The 19,568-nt window shown below is 44.6% G+C and overlaps 1 protein-coding gene across 1 annotated transcript in view; it reads left to right on the top strand.

The window, feature by feature from the left end:
- LOC146869502 (E3 ubiquitin-protein ligase TRIM39-like) overlaps positions 1–19,568 on the top strand; it is a 153,322-nt gene that overhangs the window by 89,591 nt on the left and 44,163 nt on the right. Inside the window, exon 5 of the mRNA XM_085601337.1 lies at positions 1,342–1,391. Coding sequence (XP_085457463.1) covers positions 1,342–1,391 — 50 coding nt within the window. The remainder of the gene's footprint in view (positions 1–1,341; positions 1,392–19,568) is intronic.

The following is a 19,568-nucleotide window of genomic DNA, read 5'->3' as shown; positions in this document are numbered from 1 at the left end:
GCCTCTAATATTCCAAAGTGCAGGCCTGGGACAATTCTAAGTAGAAGAGTCTGAAAGATTCCGAGGTGGAGAGTTCAGAGATTCCATGTTGCTGGAATTTGTTGGTTCAAATAGTTCGGGATTCAGAGATTCAGAGATTGTGAGATGTAGGATTAGAGATGTTACAAGGGGCGGCCTCCAGAAACTCCATGGTGCATGTCCCTACACACTCAAAAGGAGCAGAAATCACAGGATTCAATGGTTCCCAGGTGACAGACCACAGAGATTGCAAGGTGCAGGACCACAGAGATTCCCAGGTCCAGGACTTGTAAGACTCCAAGGTGCAGGACCTCAGAGATTCCCAGGTCCAGGACTCGTAAGACTCCAAGGTGCAGGACCTCAGAGATTTCAAGGTGCATGGCTTGAAAGACTCCAAGGTGCAGGACCTCAGAGATTGCAAGGTGCAGGACTTGTAAGACTCCAAGGTGCAGGACCTCAGAGATTTCAAGGTGCATGGCTTGAAAGACTCCAAGGTGCAGGACCACAGAGATTCCCAGGTCCAGGACTTGTAAGACTCCAAGGTGCAGGACCTCAGAGATTTCAAGGTGCATGGTTTGAAAGATTCCAAAGTGCAGGATCGCAGAGATTCCCCAGTGTTGGAAACTAGAAATTAATTACAAGACACGCAATTAAAGCCATTTTAAAGTGCTGCTGGTATATTCCCCAGCGGAGTGACCTGTCTTTTCATCTTTCCTTTTCTTTCATCTGCCGTAAGCACTGGACATAGTTTCAGGAAGCCTTCTAGTGCACTGAGGCAGCCTTCTCTCACTCAGACTAGTATGTTTGTACTGAAGGACATTGCCACCTCATACTAAGAAAGTCAGCTCTGTTTTCATGCCATCTTGGGATTTTTAGAGAACTCCCTATATATGTCCTTATACAGGGCCGCGTAAGGGGCGTCAGACAGTTCATGTGACAATAATGGACTTGGACCAGTTGGAATCGAGCGTTGCCGAATAGTCTTTTTACCCATTGACAGGCTTTATTGGCTGCCAATCTATGTCCCTTCATCACTGCACGCCGCGTGGCCCTGGCGTGTTCGGTATTCTGTGCTTTGAGTGGGGTTTTCACCTGTTAGCCTCACCCAGCCACTGCACAGCAGGTTGTACCTGGGTTGCCATGTATCATTGGAGTTTTGATTGGTGTGTGTCAGTAGTAGCACATGCTGTGCTCTGGTCCACAGGAGCGCCTGTGGTTGCGGTATTAATATTTTATAATAACAGGATGTATGTAATGTTCCTTATGTTATCCTGTAAACTGTGCTTGCTCTGTAACACCAACATGAAGTATGTGCTGTTTCAGGTGTAATAATGTGATCCATCAGTGCCCAGAGATGTTGAAGATTTATAAAGGTAAATACAATTGGGTTTATTATGCATGTTTGATACTGTTTATGAAAATGATATAGTATTATATGCTTGATAAAGTGTTCACATCTGCCAAAACAGCAAACTATCTAACTATACACACAGCCCAAGAAAAACATGAATCTGTTCAATCCAAGACAGCAGAAGCAAATAACTTCGAAAGTATTTTTGTAATGACATGGGGCCAGATGTTCAACCGTTTTTTTACGGTTGCAAACGGGAAATCGGCCCGTTTGCGACCACAAAACAGGTCTACCCTATTTACAAACCCTATTTTACGAGTCGGTGACCTATTACCGACTCGCCAAATAGGGTTTGCGACTCGCTATTAAGAAGGGGCGTGCCAAGGGCATCCCTTCCTAATAGCGAGTTGCACTTCAAGGTAAGATTGTTTTGCGGTCGCAGTTGAGGGCGCAAAACACTTGCAATTTACCACCCATTCAAAAAGGGGGTAAGCCACTCACAAAAAGGAAGGGGTCCCCAAAGAGTGTCGCAAGTTGCGAGTCGCAAAATAACGCAATTTGCGACTCGCAAATTGGAAGTGTCGTACATCTGGCCCAGTATGTACTAGTTCTCAAATCAGAGTCCAATTTCTTGGTTTGTATCTCCACCTTTGAACTTTTCCAGAAGTTTTAAAGACTTTTTGGGATTGCATGCCTTTGAAATATAGTGCTTTTTTCAACATTGAACATCTCCACAGTTGATAGATCTACTGACCTGGTTCCCGTTTGATTCTTGCTTCACTCCTTGGATCATAAGTAATTCTACTGCGGTAATTTTGCTCTTGCAAATACTGATACTGCAGAGACTGGTAATTTCAGGCTACACAATTACTGCAGTATTCTGAGATGTTCCCCAAGAAGGAGAACTCTTTGTTTCTGAGGGTATTATCACAGACGCCTGATTGTTGTCAGGAAGCCACTATATTCAGGAGCAAGCTAGGCACAGCTTGGTTTTATTCCGCACGTACAAACATGTATATATGTATGTATATGGCATTTCTATATCGCAAACATAGCTAAAAGGCAGGGCAGCCTCATCCTTAGCGCCCTTCAGTCCGCCACCAGAAGGAGCCCTGAAATGTAACTCCCCCCCCCACACACAATCTATTGGTTGTCTGACCTGCCCATGCATCACCTTCTCAGCACCTCTGTCACCCTCTCTAAATAAAGTGCATTTTCCAGCAAAGGTGAATGGACATTATCATGTCTAAATAAGTGTGGGTACTCATAAACGATGGCTACATGCCTCACTAATGCTACCCCCTGCGCCTCACAAAGTCCTGACACCTCTCTGTTCACCTCCTGCCACACCATATTGATAGCTGCCGTTTTTATTGCCCCCGCCTAACTCTCTTGGGCAACAACTACATTCACATTACCAATGTCTTTTGTATGACTATTTCACTGTTTCAAAATCTATTTTTGCTATTTTAATCAATTCCAGCCTTGTGGACTGCACCAAATCATTTTCTGGTAAGTGCAGCATCAATGCAGTTCCCATGGAGACTGCATCAATTGACCCACCCGCATGCCGCCTAATCCATACCGGTGAACCACTCCGTCATCCCCACCCACATCCAGACTTCATTTTTCCCATTTTCACCTGTTCCCATCACCCCCGCCAATAAAAGAACTGTTTCAGTAATCTGGCCATTGTGGTTTTGCCTACCCCCACATACAGTCAATCATCCACCATCTCAAGTTTCTGATCTTATGTTCTAGTAAGCCCCTCTTAAACCCTCTTTGGCTGCCTCTAGCCTAAAGCAGTGTGTTCCGAATTCCTCATCATTTAATCCCACTGTTGGAAAACGGCCCTCTCTGAAGGGTCACCCCAAACGTTTTGCCTTCCTCCTCTTTCTCTGACCATCTTTTTGTTGGACTTAGGACTCTAAGCACCCAACCACTGCTGACCAGTGCTGAATCACATGTGCTCTTCCCCTAAACATGGTAACATTGGTGTATACACAATTGATATATTTAATTTAATTGTAAGTCTCTTGTAAAGTGGTAGACCATGTACCCAGGGCCTGTAAATTAAATGCTACTAATGGCCTGCAGCACTGATTGTGCCACCCACACAAGTAGGCTTCCAAACCTGTCTCAGTCCTGCCACTGCACGGTCTGTGTGTGCAGTTTATGAAAATGATATAGTATTATATGCTTGATAAAGTGTTCACATCTGCCAAAACAGCAAACTATCTAACTATACACACAGCCCAAGAAAAAACATGAATCTGTTCAATCCAAGACAGCAGAAGCAAATAACTTCGAAAGTATTTTTGTAATGACATGGGGCCAGATGTTCAACCGTTTTTTTACGGTTGCAAACGGGAAATCGGCCCGTTTGCGACCACAAAACAGGTCTACCCTATTTACAAACCCTATTTTACGAGTCGGTGACCTATTACCGACTCGCCAAATAGGGTTTGCGACTCGCTATTAAGAAGGGGCGTGCCAAGGGCATCCCTTCCTAATAGCGAGTTGCACTTCAAGGTAAGATTGTTTTGCGGTCGCAGTTGAGGGCGCAAAACACTTGCAATTTACCACCCATTCAAAAAGGGGGTAAGCCACTCACAAAAAGGAAGGGGTCCCCAAAGAGTGTCGCAAGTTGCGAGTCGCAAAATAACGCAATTTGCGACTCGCAAATTGGAAGTGTCGTACATCTGGCCCAGTATGTACTAGTTCTCAAATCAGAGTCCAATTTCTTGGTTTGTATCTCCACCTTTGAACTTTTCCAGAAGTTTTAAAGACTTTTTGGGATTGCATGCCTTTGAAATATAGTGCTTTTTTCAACATTGAACATCTCCACAGTTGATAGATCTACTGACCTGGTTCCCGTTTGATTCTTGCTTCACTCCTTGGATCATAAGTAATTCTACTGCGGTAATTTTGCTCTTGCAAATACTGATACTGCAGAGACTGGTAATTTCAGGCTACACAATTACTGCAGTATTCTGAGATGTTCCCCAAGAAGGAGAACTCTTTGTTTCTGAGGGTATTATCACAGACGCCTGATTGTTGTCAGGAAGCCACTATATTCAGGAGCAAGCTAGGCACAGCTTGGTTTTATTCCGCACGTACAAACATGTATATATGTATGTATATGGCATTTCTATATCGCAAACATAGCTAAAAGGCAGGGCAGCCTCATCCTTAGCGCCCTTCAGTCCGCCACCAGAAGGAGCCCTGAAATGTAACTCCCCCCCCCACACACAATCTATTGGTTGTCTGACCTGCCCATGCATCACCTTCTCAGCACCTCTGTCACCCTCTCTAAATAAAGTGCATTTTCCAGCAAAGGTGAATGGACATTATCATGTCTAAATAAGTGTGGGTACTCATAAACGATGGCTACATGCCTCACTAATGCTACCCCCTGCGCCTCACAAAGTCCTGACACCTCTCTGTTCACCTCCTGCCACACCATATTGATAGCTGCCGTTTTTATTGCCCCCGCCTAACTCTCTTGGGCAACAACTACATTCACATTACCAATGTCTTTTGTATGACTATTTCACTGTTTCAAAATCTATTTTTGCTATTTTAATCAATTCCAGCCTTGTGGACTGCACCAAATCATTTTCTGGTAAGTGCAGCATCAATGCAGTTCCCATGGAGACTGCATCAATTGACCCACCCGCATGCCGCCTAATCCATACCGGTGAACCACTCCGTCATCCCCACCCACATCCAGACTTCATTTTTCCCATTTTCACCTGTTCCCATCACCCCCGCCAATAAAAGAACTGTTTCAGTAATCTGGCCATTGTGGTTTTGCCTACCCCCACATACAGTCAATCATCCACCATCTCAAGTTTCTGATCTTATGTTCTAGTAAGCCCCTCTTAAACCCTCTTTGGCTGCCTCTAGCCTAAAGCAGTGTGTTCCGAATTCCTCATCATTTAATCCCACTGTTGGAAAACGGCCCTCTCTGAAGGGTCACCCCAAACGTTTTGCCTTCCTCCTCTTTCTCTGACCATCTTTTTGTTGGACTTAGGACTCTAAGCACCCAACCACTGCTGACCAGTGCTGAATCACATGTGCTCTTCCCCTAAACATGGTAACATTGGTGTATACACAATTGATATATTTAATTTAATTGTAAGTCTCTTGTAAAGTGGTAGACCATGTACCCAGGGCCTGTAAATTAAATGCTACTAATGGCCTGCAGCACTGATTGTGCCACCCACACAAGTAGGCTTCCAAACCTGTCTCAGTCCTGCCACTGCACGGTCTGTGTGTGCAGTTTACTGTCACTTTGAATTGCCATTTAAAACCCTTTGCCAAGCCATAAACTCCCCTTTTATTACATATAAGTCACCCCTAAGGTAGACCATAGGTAGCCCATGGGCCAGAGTGTTGTGTAAGTCAAAGGTAGGACATGTATGTTTGAATTTAGCATGCCCTGGTAGTGACAAATACCCAAATTCATTTTTCATTACTGTGAGGCCTACTCCTCTCATAGGTTAAAATTGGGGATTTCTTATTACACTTTTAAGCTGTAATTCCTTGTTGAGAAGGAGTAGTCATATCATGTTTTATTTATTTGGAATGGTAATGATAAATTCTCTTTACTTGTAAAGTCAGATTTATCATTACTGTTTTATAAATACCACTTTTAGAAAGTGGACATTTCTCTCCCCTTACAACTATGTATGCCTGCAGCCTGTCTCCAGTTCACGTGGGTGGGTGACAGCTTCACTTTGTGCATTCCCTCTAGACAGCCACACACAAAGGGAGGGTAGGTGTGTCTCTCTCAGTGCCCATCTGTATCCTAATGGCTCATCCTGGGCAGGATGGGAGGGAGGGAGGGAGGAGCTGACACTTACACCTGAAGAGGCAGTGTCCTGTCACCATACAAAGGGCTGATTACCCCCTACAGATAGTCTGGAGCCAGGGCTGAGAAAAAATGACTTTTGTGCACTTCAAAGACCCTTCTTTGAAGTCACCTCCTATTCAAAGGCACAACTGGGTACTAGGTCTCTGACCCCACCAAGTAGTACAGTCCTGGAACTGAAGCTACTGGACAAGAAGAAGGAATGCTGTGCTGAGGATTTTTGCTTGCCGAATTCTAGCTCTGGAAACTGCTACCTTGCTGTACTCCCTGCTGCCTGCTTGCTCTCTCTGACTGTCCCAGTGCATCTCCAAGGGCTAGCTGACTAGCCTCCTGTTCTTGAAAGAATCAAGGACATCAAAGTGTTTAACCCTGCTCCTGTGCCTGGTTCATTGGAAGTGACTCCAGGTGCTTGCTCTAGCACAATTGACACATCTTCTGCTGCGACTTACAGAATTGACGTATCCCATTGGGAACAGAATCGGTGCATCACACTTGGGGCCCGAGCTGGGACACCGGAACCACCGCATCGACCATCCCATTGCCACAACCACTGAAGGATGATCTACTCATCCCTTTGACAAGCGTGGAGAAACCTGGCACATTGGTTACAGACGCAGCACTGAGTCCACCGCATCGCTGCCACCACTGAGGGATGATCTACTCATCTCTTTGACAAGCTTGGAGAAACCTGGCACATTGGTTACAGACGCAGCACTGAGACCACCGCATCTCTGCCACCACTGAGGGATGATCGACACATCCATTTGACAAGTTTGGAGAAACCCAGCCCATCAGCTGTGTAAAGAACACATTGTGGAACTGAAGCTCGTCTTTGGAAACCAGCGCATCGCAATCAACGCTTGGAGAAAAACAACACATCTGTTCAACTGCGGGAGTGACATTGACACTTCGATCTACGCATCTCGCGCTTGTGACAAGGACTAAGGTGCTTTTGCTCAGCAGGCCCACCGTGGACAGCCTGAACTCTTGACTTTTTCCCAGTCCAGCTCAACCAGGGAACCTCTTGAAGCGCTATTTGATTCCAAGCGCAAGAACTGCATCTGCATTTAATCTTCTAAAATTCATATCTGGACTTCTTATTGGATTTTGGTTGTTATGATTTTGTTTTATTTATAAAATCATAATCTATTTTTCTATACCTGTGTGGAGTCTTTTTTTGGTGTTTTCATTGTGTTACTGTGTGTTGTGTTGCACAAATACTTTACCCATTGCCTCTTTACATAAGCCTGACTGCTCTGTGCCAAGCTACCAGAGGTTGAGCACAAGTTGCCTTTTAGTCTGTAGAGAGGAAGATGTCCCATGAGCTGAGCCTCCGAGAGCTGGACATAAGAGCACTACAGGTGGAGTCCAGCAGTAATGGTGGCAGCGTACCTGCAGTGTTCACTAACGAATCCAGAGAATGCAGAAGCCACATACCCAAAGACTTGGTGCCCACACATGTGGTGGGGGATGACAGACAAATGGTTTGCAGCCTATGAAGTGGCTCTAAGAGTGCACAAGATGCCAGAGGAGTCCAGGTGGGGAAGTTTGTGGAGGTACATGCCCACAGTGGGGAGGGACACTAGAGGTGGTGGGGGACCAGCCACACCACTGCAATGAAGGCCATCTTAGTCAACATGTTTGGACTGACACCTGAGAAATACAGATTGAGGGCCAGGCAGAAGATCTCATCACTAAGTGGGGTGGATTTCATAGATGATGCATTGTATCTCAGCCAGGCTACACTCCCTAAACCTATACTGGCCGACCTTATCACACATTTTGCAAACCACAAACTTGTTTCTGGTGTCTTCTTGCATAGTTGGTGAACACCTCTGCCCAGATATCTATATTTGCGAAACCCTCGGCCCCTTTGCTAATTCCCTCTCTTGCACCTCTGACCCTTCCTTGCATCTCGTCTACCTTTGTAAAAGCTTGAAGAGAACGCGGAAGCTGACGTACATGCGGCAGCAGGAGTTGTAAGAATACTGGCCCTGACAAGGGTCTCCGTTACATACAAGGTGAGAATATGCCTGTATGCTGATTTTGGGTGCCCATTACCTCCCTCTTGTCAATGGTAGATGTGTCACTCCCTTTCTCTCGCTGGGCCGGCCCATTAATGCATGCATAGTGAGCAGGGCAGGGGGCCTGAGCAGAAGTGGCCTCACTTGTTTTCAGGTGTGTAAACTAATCCGTGCGTTTAAAAAAAAAAACTCCCCACTTTTTAGGTCTCACCGGAGCCAGTGCATCCGCTGCTCTGACGAGACATTTAGTAACTGGGCATTAAAAAGTCCGACCACACGCGTTTGCTTGTGGCCTCAAGCTTGCAGTTACGCGCGCGCTTACACGCACAGTTGCCATCTGGCTTTACGTCACGGCCCATTAAGCCTTACAACCCTCGAATCACTTTCATGTTCATGCTCCTCCACCTCTTGCTCTCTGCTCTCACTACCCCCTCCCTTCTCCACCTCTCTCCTCGTCAGTCACCGTGTGGAAATATGGATTTTTCTGGTCAGTTATGTCCCCTATCTTGGACCCCAACGGTTCCATGTGCATGTCACAAGTACATGTATGTTCCCTCCGGTTCCAGTTATGAAGACGCAAATACATGTGCATCCACCGTCAACATGTCCTTTGACAGATCCGCCATGAATAGGCCGGATATTCCATTCCTAAATATGAAAGGCCACCGGCTTTATATGGTTCACTTATGCCACTTTACAGTCCAGGCAAGTAGGCCCTGATTCTGTCATCAAAACTCCTCTTGCCTTCTGCCTCTGAAAGCTCCAGTCCGAGCCTGCATCTGTGACCATGAACTTTGTCCCATTCTCTGCGCGGCTCACGAAGCCTGACATCAGCCTACTCTCTGCCAAGAACTGTATTTCACCTTCGAATTATCTGCCTCCCCCTCAGCCGATGCATTCCTGCCTAGTAGTTTAAGTAAACATTCTTCCAGTTACCAAGCAAAAAGGCCCATCTTCTCTGTCCTCATGCAAGTAATTCATAGCCCTGTTACCATGGAATATTCCTACCCCCTCGCATTCAGTGTAGACACTTAGACGCTTGTACACGCACGCACAGTCAGTATAGAATAGATTCTGTCCGAGAGTCCCTCTTTTATGGATAACATAGTTCTTTAAACATAGGATGTTAGATATGATTTGGGATTAGGTTGACTTGACCCCCCAGACTTCTCGTCTCCACATATAGAGCTAAATGTCAAGTCCCCGTCACCCCCTAGTTACACGTCAATTACACGTCATACTGCTGCGCGCGCATCTATGCCAAGTATTATCTTATAGATCCACCTATGTATTACATCATAACCAATCATGTTCCTTTTTACTCATTATTACACCCATTTTCGGTTACGCAGACCAAACGTCAATGTCCTTATCAATTGTTACGCCTACTGTATTCACTTCATTATAATGTATGTACTATAAAAGTTACTTCTTGTCAATAAAGTATGTACTTCACTTCCTGAACCCCCGTGGTGATGGAACTTGAAGCATCCGATTATAATCGATCACCGGAATAAAGCCCATTCCGAAACTCTAATATCACGGATTCTGCCTCTCATTTTTCTGAGCTATTTTATAATGTTTCTGTATCAAATTCAGTCCCGGTAAAGGAATTTTTATTTACCACATGATGGCGCCCGAATAGGGACACTTTCTCATCTCACGCGCCGGCGGTGAGTAGCAGGCCCGGTCTCCTGCCACAGCTGGACGGACAATAAACGCGTACCAACAGGATTTCCTGTATCTCCCTCCGGTCAAGCGGGGGCGACTGAGACTGCGATCAACACCCAGACGAGGCGGTGAGAAGTGCGAAGTATCCCGACCAGAGCCTAGCTGAGAGAGCAAGATCCGAGGTACACAGAGACCCACCAGTTCAAAGTCAAGCCCAGTTTCCGACGAGGCGAGTCGAGTCCAGTCCGGTTCAAGTTACCGAGGCCTTCCGTTTCCGAAGCTACCCGGTGAGTACCATTACTGGGGAGGCATTTCTGACGTGCACATAGGTTGTGCCGGTCAAGACGGGTTTGGGTACACAAATCCGGTCTGCACTGTTTTAGCAGTGTATCTGTACTGTTTAGCAGTATATCAAGTATTCCGAAGTATCTAGTAAGTGTCAAGAATTAAGCATGGTGATTTAGTTATGCAGACGATCATCATTGTTGTTTCAGTTAAAGGTTTAATGTTTTAATGTTTAATGTGTTAAACGTCCTGCATATTGTGGTATGAATGGTTGTCCATTATTGTGCTTTTGTATTTAGTGTGTTCAAGATTAAGTATCAGATCAGATTGTCAATATGCCGCTCTTCTCGAAATTAAGACAGATCACTACTAGAAAGGGGGTACTTGAAGAAGCCGTCCCTATTCCTCCTAGGGATACTCCAGGGCACTTCATGTATCACAAACATGGCTTAGACGCTATATTATTTCTTGATTTATGGGTAGACTACACCAAGGGATTACCAGAAAGTCAGAGATGGCCCGCAGCGGGAACCTGGGATGCAGAGTGCATCATGAAAGTCGAGGAAGAGTTATGGAAAAGGAAAGTCAGACAGTCACAGAAAGACGCCGTTGAGTTATGGCGTAAAGAATCTCATAGACGTACAGAAAAAGCACGTAGACAGGAAGAGAAGAGTAAAGAGAGTTCAAACAAAATTCAAGAAAATCTATTAATTGAGGAAGGTATCCGAGTGAAATCAGAACAAGTAGACAGACAAAGAAATGCCCTTATGAGTGGTATGTATCCCCTTCTGGCCGAAGGATTACCTAAGGCTACTCCAGAGATACCGAAAGACTTGCCACCCCCATTATTCCCAATCAAGGTACATCCTAAGGGGCATCCTAGAACCGCAGAGGATGTTTTTCTTTCCTCATATTTAGATGACGCAGCTCCCGAGTATGCTAATTCCGCCCCACGTAGACCGCATACCAGGGAGGTCCAACGCCAAGATCCAGCACCCGTATCCCTACAGCAACAAATCGAGTCACAAGTTCCGGCAAGCACATCTGTTTCTGCATCTGTTCCTACAGGTACTTCTATAGCTGAGTCCACGCCTATAGTTGCTGTGTCACGTTCGACGAATCCTTTCACACCCGACGCCCCAGACGGGGCCACGGGAGGTGCTACCAATATTTTTTCTACGCCACCTAGAATAAATAAACTTATTTTCCAAGAGTCAGCGCATTCACGTACACCCAAATTCGTAAGTGATCGTACGCTTAAGGAACTTCTTATAGATTGTAGATATGACCCGGTGCTCGGTAAAGAGGACGAAATGATCCTGGCATCATTACGTATCAGACGAGCCGCAGGGTATTTAGCGAAGCTACCAGGAATGACTGCGTATCTAGATAGAATATATCATTTTGTTCAAACAGGGCGAGATCCAGAATGTATTAACAGAGCTATGGAATACCAGAAAGTAGAGATACAGGGGGAACTGTTGCGTTTCCTCATAAACTGTGTGATCAGAAATCAAGACCGACCGGGGGTAGATCCGGAAGCAATGAAAATTCTTACAAAATGGAGCCAGAATATATCAGAAGGGAGACACGATAAGCAAAATTGTATAATAGCCATGTGCCGAAAGATCCGTAAAGAAATAGAACGCCTACACGAAGAGAGATTAGAGACAGACGAGTTCGAGCAAAGCGAGGAAGAAGGGTCAGGACTGCCCGCCGGACAGTCAGACACCATAGCCTATGTAGGTAGAGGAAGATCTTGTAATAGGAATCAGACTAGATGTCATACTGACCCAATACGTCCAATATGTCCAGATAATGACAGGAATTTCCAAATACCTATAATTAACATAAGGTCTAACGAGCATTCGTTCCAAACCGCCGACAAACTACTCCGAGAACGAAGGGGTTATCATTTTCTCGATTCTATGGATGAACAAGATTTAGCGAGGGCAGCTGTTCATTGGGTGGACAGTCCCGGAAAATATAGTGATGAGACAGTAGTACGCACATTTTTGAATCTCACCCCAGATGAGCAGAGGTTAGCTGGGATTTATATGATTCAACAACTCATTATACTATATCAGAGTCAGCATTCGGACCCTGGTCCCTTACCTGACATATTGACTGAATTGCTTATGAATAAATGGAGAGGTCCAGGTACCAAATTAATTAAAGAAATTCTAGTATCTAGAAAGCAGTATATTCTTTTTGTATGCTCAGAGCATGTCTCATTGCCTGTCAAGGAAAGAACCACGTATCACCTGGATAGACAGAATCCCTTACGAGAAGTACACCCAATAAAAGGCGAGGACAATCAGTTTCAACGTGTATTTGTATATACGCCTATATCGAAAATAGAATTGTTAGAAATGAAGAAAGTAGTACCCAGTCATGACAAGGACCCAGCGGGTTTTCACCGAGAAATTAAAGACATGTTACTCATGGGAGAGTATACCTACCCCGACATCATGACAATATTAAAGGTGTTGATGCCTGCTGGCATTTATGAAAAACTCAAGGAAAAAGAATGGGAGGTAGGTGATCAAAAGATAGAATGGTCAGCATTAGAAGCAGAAGAAAGGGCCCGAGGTCCAGGTTCGGGGCTTGGGGACAAAACTAAAGCACTACCAGGTCTACTAGTACAGGTACTGCCACGTTTATTAACTACGAAAAAGGAAGATTGGGGTACAATTTCAGCCTGTAAACAGAAGCAAGATGAAGACACTAGCGATTACTATGCCCGATTCGAGAAATGTTTTGGTATAAATAGTGGCATAAGAGCAAGTAGCGAATCATACCCGCATCTGTTTGTAACAAAATTAGTGGAAAATGCCCTGCCCCCAGTAAAGAATAGAGTATTAAAATTCGAGAGTACCTGGCAAGGTAACACTCCAACACAAATGTTACAAATGTTACAGTACCACCACAATAGAATTAAAGAGGAACAAGAACATGAACACAGACGCATGAAAGACACGAAAATGAAAATGCTAGTTTCCCAGACAGTTCCAGCTGAAGGACATAAAAAGGGTATGACACATTCCGATTCAGCAGGACCTGTAAAAGGGACATGCAATTATTGTAAAAAGCCAGGTCATTACGTACACGACTGTCCAGTTTTAAAACATAATATCGCCATAGGTAAAACACAAGAAAGATCACGGCAACTAAGACAAGATCAGAATGAACAAGGAGCTACGCAGCATGCCCAGGCCATGCCAGCCGCACAACAGCCAATACAGTTTGTGCCAGCTGCACCACCGTTGCCTGCTGCTGCCACACAGACAACAACACGACAAATGTATCAGACTGCACAGTATGAATATCCGGAGTATCAACGTTACGCATGAACTAGCCTAGAGAGGGAAGTTGACTTACCCCTTATCGAGATTCCTGTAGATCAAGAAGGACCTTATGTACATAGTGAATTATTAGGTCAAGATAGAAAATTTTTACTCGATACAGGGGCAAGTCGAACAACTATAAAACGTAGTGAAGTCCCAGGGGCACCCCTCTCAGGCTCACAGAATATTTCCCTTGGTTTTTCAGGAAAACCTATTGTTAATGAAGTGTCACAGCCTCTTCCACTTACGATAGGACCTCTGACCCGAACTACAGATTTATTGCTTACTAAATCATGTCCAGAAAACTTGTTAGGAATAAAAACGTTGAAAGCCCTAGGAGCCATAATATGTTGTTCTCCGGAAGGAGTAAGGTTGTTTTTACGTGATTTTAAAGGTCACTATGTATCTAGAGACATGGATCCCCGACTGCAGACTTTACCTACACATCTATGGGCACAAGGCCCTACTGATGTTGGTTGCATGAATATTACACCATATCGAGTCACACTAAAGGCAGGAGTGGTGCTACCACGAATACGACAATACAAGCTACCACCAGATGCTGTAACGGCTTTACTACAAATCATTGACGAGCTTATTGCCCAAGGAGTAGTTGTAGAAACAGACTCCAATGTATGTAATTCACCGATAATTCCGATTCTTAAACGAACAGATCCTACAGCGCCGCCAGTATATCGATTGGTTATTGATCTGCGCGAGTTAAACAAATGCATTGTGCCACAATTTCCTGTGGTCCCAGATATCTCGTCATTATTGACAGCTATTGATTCCGAAGCAACATTCTTTACTGTAATTGATCTCAAAAATGCCTTTTTCAGCGTCCCAATAGATCCGGAAAGCCAATATTTGTTCGGATTTAGTTTAAATGGGCGTAGCTTTAAATTCACCCGCGCACCTCAAGGATTTACAGAAAGCCCCAGCATCTATAGCCAAGCACTGAAACGAGAACTTGACAGTATCCACATGCCAGTTAACACTGCTCTGCTTCAATATGTCGATGATCTGCTGATCACCGCCCGAAGCGAACTCAAATGTGAAAAAGCATCACTGGCAGTTTTACAATTTCTAGCCGAAAAGGGGCACAAGGTGTCCCCTTCTAAGCTGCAATTCTGTGTCCAGCGAGTTGTTTATCTTGGACACTCGCTGTCCAAGGAGGGAAGGCAGCTTACACCCGACCGCATTCAGTTGATAGCTAACATGTCAATACCCAAGACACAAAAGGAGGTGCGGGCTTTCATAGGCCTCACTTCATATTGTAGACAGTGGATCCCTCAGTATGCATTTCTAGCAAAACCACTCATTCAATTGACAACACAGGAGGCAGCCACACCGACTGTTCTCCCTTGGACTCAGGAACACACACAAGCTTTTGAAAGCTTAAAGAAAGCTTTATGTCAAGCACCCGTTTTAGCAACGCCATGTTACAGAAAACAGTTTACACTCTTTGTTACAGAACGCGAAGGTACTGCCTTGTCAGTACTCACACAGGAACAAGCAGGAGCACACAAACCATGTGCTTATTTTTCTAGTACATTAGATCCCGTAGCTCAGGCTTTGCCTGCATGCCTAAAATCAGTAGCAGCAACAGCTTTAGCAATCAGACAAAGCGATGCCATAGTGTTAGGACATCCATTGACAGTTCAAGTACCACACGCAGTAGAGGTTCTTGTAAATAGAACGCAAACACAACACTTGACTATAGCGCGACTTACAGGATACGAGCTTACATTGTTTCAGCCACATATAGAAATCAGACGCTGTAACACATTGAATCCTGCCACACTTTTACCAGTAGTCGGAACAGACCCACTAGCCCACGACTGTATTGAAGTTATTACTATAACGACAAAACCCAGACAAGACTTGACAGATGTCCCATTGTCAGATCCAGACCTGACCTTGTATGTAGATGGTTCATGCATGAGAACAAGTACAGGAGAGTTAGTAGCCGCCTACGCAGTCACAACAGATACTGAGGTCATTGAAACTAACCGTATAAATACTTTGTCAGCTCAAGCCGCAGAACTTATCGCTCTGACACAAGCCTGTATTCAAGCCATGAATAAAAAAGTCAACATATACACTGATTCACGTTATGCATTCGGAGTTGTACATGACTTCGGCGTGCTGTGGCGAGAGAGAGGTTATTTAACTTCCCACGGTGCCCACATTCAGCACGGACCCCTCATTCATGCATTATTAGATGCAATACATCTACCCACTGAAATATCAATTATGAAATGTAAGGCCCATACAAAGGTTACTGATATCATTTCCCAAGGCAATGATCTAGCCGACAGAACAGCTAAACTGACTGCTCAAACTCAAACCCCCGATATGACAAAGACAATAGTCCCGACACCGACACATTGTATGACAGTTAAAGATCCTACTCTTGACGTAATTGACATACAGACACATGCTACACCAGACGAAATAAAGAAATGGACTGAATTAGGAGGGATCCAAACGGACCAAGGATGGATGATGAAGGAAAGGTCTGTATGGTTCCTTCCTGATTCAATGGTCCAAGTCATAATTAACACTATACATAGTCCAGCACATCTAGGAGAAAAAGCTATGCTAGACAGCATTCAACACATTTGGTTCAATAAACATTTGCGAGCAGCAGCCAAACAAAAGGTCCGTACCTGTATGATCTGTTGTCAGTTCAACCCAGGAAAAAGCGTTCCCGTAGAACAGGGTGGATTTCATACCCCTAATCATCCTTTTGAAGTACTCCAGATGGATTATATCCAGATGGAACGATGTCGAGGATTCAAATATGTTCTCGTAGTTGTTTGTGCTCTGTCCCGTTGGACGGAGGCATACCCGGTTTCAGATTACACTGCCCCGACTACTGCCAAACAGTTGGTTCGAGAATTCTTCCCACGATACGGTTTACCACGTGCTGTTTACTCAGATAACGGCCAGCCGTTCTCATCCGAATTAATGAAACACGTTTCACTTCTGTTAGGATATCAGTGGAAATTCCACTGTGTCCGACACCCCGAGGCAGCAGGTCTCGTAGAAAGACATAACCAGATACTGAAAATCAGAATGTCCAAAATATGCAGAGAGAAAGGTGTCGACTGGGTAGTAGCGTTACCAGTTGCACTCTTTTACATGAGAATGGTAGCACACTCTCGAACAGGGCTATCCCCGTATGAGGTGATCTTCGGCAGACCACCAAATATGTGGGGGACGCCTATACCACGCAAAATAACTGATGTTGACTGTAATATGCTGACAGATTACTTGGCTTCCTTGATGTCTGCACTACAATCTTGTCGTTCACAGGTAGCTGCAGCCTTTCCTGACAACACTGAGGTGAAACCCCATGACGTAGTTCCGGGGGATCTCGTCTTTGTGAGGAATTTCGACCGAAAGACTCAGCTGGAGCCCAGGTGGAAAGCACCCAAGTTGGTCCTGTTGACCACAAGAACAGCCGTGAAGATCGAGGGCCGCAAGGGCTGGATTCATTCAAGCCATATCAAGAAATTTCATGGACTATCCTCGGATATAGACATTGTGCCCTGCACTCCCTCACAGACTGATACAAAACTCCCTTTTGTTGAACCTAACAAATCTGAAAATTACAAACTAAAGCTTAGGCCCAACCAGTCGAGCAATTTGATTGTTTAAGTCCTCTCCAAGGTGAAGCGGTTGAATTGTCTCTGACATGTATCCCTTGGACCTGAGTAGAGAAAATACCCGAAAAATGTTGAAACGACAGGCGTATTATAAATCACTGCGTAGCCACTGCATAGTGACATTATTAATTTTGTTTTTATTGAGTCTTTTAATAATCATTACAAGTATGTTGTTGCACATATATTACCCTATTTCTAGACATGTTTATAATGTTGCTGCTGAACATTCTTTTAGTGATTTACCTCCGCATGAATTGTCTTATAGACTTGCGCTGCGCAATAACACTTTCATTAGTATGTTACATCATTCCCATCAGACTAGTAATGCCACCAATTGTTGGGTGTGTGGCCGACTCCCTCCCTATCAGAATTATGAAGGAGTCCTGCCTTTCTTTCCACATCCATTTACACATAATGGCTCCTGTGGAGCATGGTTTAGCTTAATTAATTCCATAGACTCAGACACAGCAGTTTACCAAGATCATTGGGTATGGGGAAATCTGAACCTAGCTTTACTCAAGGTCTGTTACCCTGACAAGGAGGGTCGCCCCAAAAGAACAGGAACTGATCTAGAAAATGAAGTATATGGATTAGGTAATTTTACACCTAATCTCATGATTCTAAATGTCGTATCTGAAATTGAACTAGTCTTACCCACCATGTCAGTATTCCCAGCGAAGGGTGAATTATGTGTAAGAAAGGTTGGTTCCATACATATGGGCCATAGTAAATGCACTACTATAGTAGAATTCAGTGATCAAGGAAAATCTTCATTTAGAGCTTCTCGCCACTCCTACTTTATATGTGGTCAGACTGCATATATGCGTCTACCTCTAGATTGGGATGGTACCTGCTACATTGCATTCCTTTTGCCACCTGTTTTCCTAGCTCCTCCTGATTATTACAGAAATATTCATTTAGTACACAACAGAGAACGGAGAGATCTCCCCATTGTCGATTACACTGAGACGGCATGGGACAAGTATGTAGATTTTAATAAAGGCATCTTTCCCTATATAGGTACTGTTACTAATAGTAAGCTGATACGTAGATTAACTAGAACCCTTGAAGCAGTAGTGAATGAGACTATTTCCGCCTTAGGCAATTTAACGGAAGAACAGTCTGCTATGCGGATTGTTGTGCTTCAAAATCGTCTTGTCCTTGACGTCCTCCTGGCTGATAGGGGCGGGGCTTGTAGGGTCATCGGATCAAGCTGCTGCGTATTCATACCAGAAAATTCGCCATCTGTATATAAAGCCATCACTCGCCTTCATAAGATTGTAAGCCAGATACACCAGAACCCAGGCACTTGGACTTGGTCCAGGTGGTTTTGGAATGCGGTATCAGCCTGGGGATGGAGAGTTTTATCCTTCCTAGGTATTGGCCTTCTCATACTATTCAGTTGCTGTCTATGTCTACAATGTGGACCAGCGATTTGTGGTCTGTGTGCCACATCGTGCATTCCACATCAAGATTTTCATTCAAGATCCCGGAAGAAGAAAGAAGAACAAATGATGCTATATGAACAGATCAATGGATTGATGAAGATTGATATCTCTTGAAGGGCAAGTAGGGGACAAGGAGGGAATGTGGAAATATGGATTTTTCTGGTCAGTTATGTCCCCTATCTTGGACCCCAACGGTTCCATGTGCATGTCACAAGTACATGTATGTTCCCTCCAGTTCCAGTTATGAAGACGCAAATACATGTGCATCCACCGTCAACATGTCCTTTGACAGATCCGCCATGAATAGGCCGGATATTCCATTCCTAAATATGAAAGGCCACCGGCTTTATATGGTTCACTTATGCCACTTTACAGTCCAGGCAAGTAGGCCCTGATTCTGTCATCAAAACTCCTCTTGCCTTCTGCCTCTGAAAGCTCCAGTCCGAGCCTGCATCTGTGACCATGAACTTTGTCCCATTCTCTGCGCGGCTCACGAAGCCTGACATCAGCCTACTCTCTGCCAAGAACTGTATTTCACCTTCGAATTATCTGCCTCCCCCTCAGCCGATGCATTCCTGCCTAGTAGTTTAAGTAAACATTCTTCCAGTTACCAAGCAAAAAGGCCCATCTTCTCTGTCCTCATGCAAGTAATTCATAGCCCTGTTACCATGGAATATTCCTACCCCCTCGCATTCAGTGTAGACACTTAGACGCTTGTACACGCACGCACAGTCAGTATAGAATAGATTCTGTCCGAGAGTCCCTCTTTTATGGATAACATAGTTCTTTAAACATAGGATGTTAGATATGATTTGGGATTAGGTTGACTTGACCCCCCAGACTTCTCGTCTCCACATATAGAGCTAAATGTCAA

The sequence above is a fragment of the Triturus cristatus genome, chromosome 1_1, assembly GCF_964204655.1.
Source record: "Triturus cristatus chromosome 1_1, aTriCri1.1, whole genome shotgun sequence".
In the NCBI taxonomy this organism is placed as follows: Eukaryota; Metazoa; Chordata; class Amphibia; order Caudata; family Salamandridae; genus Triturus; species Triturus cristatus.
The sequence above is the reverse complement of the archived record's forward strand: the minus strand, read 5'-3'. Positions and strand labels throughout refer to the sequence as shown.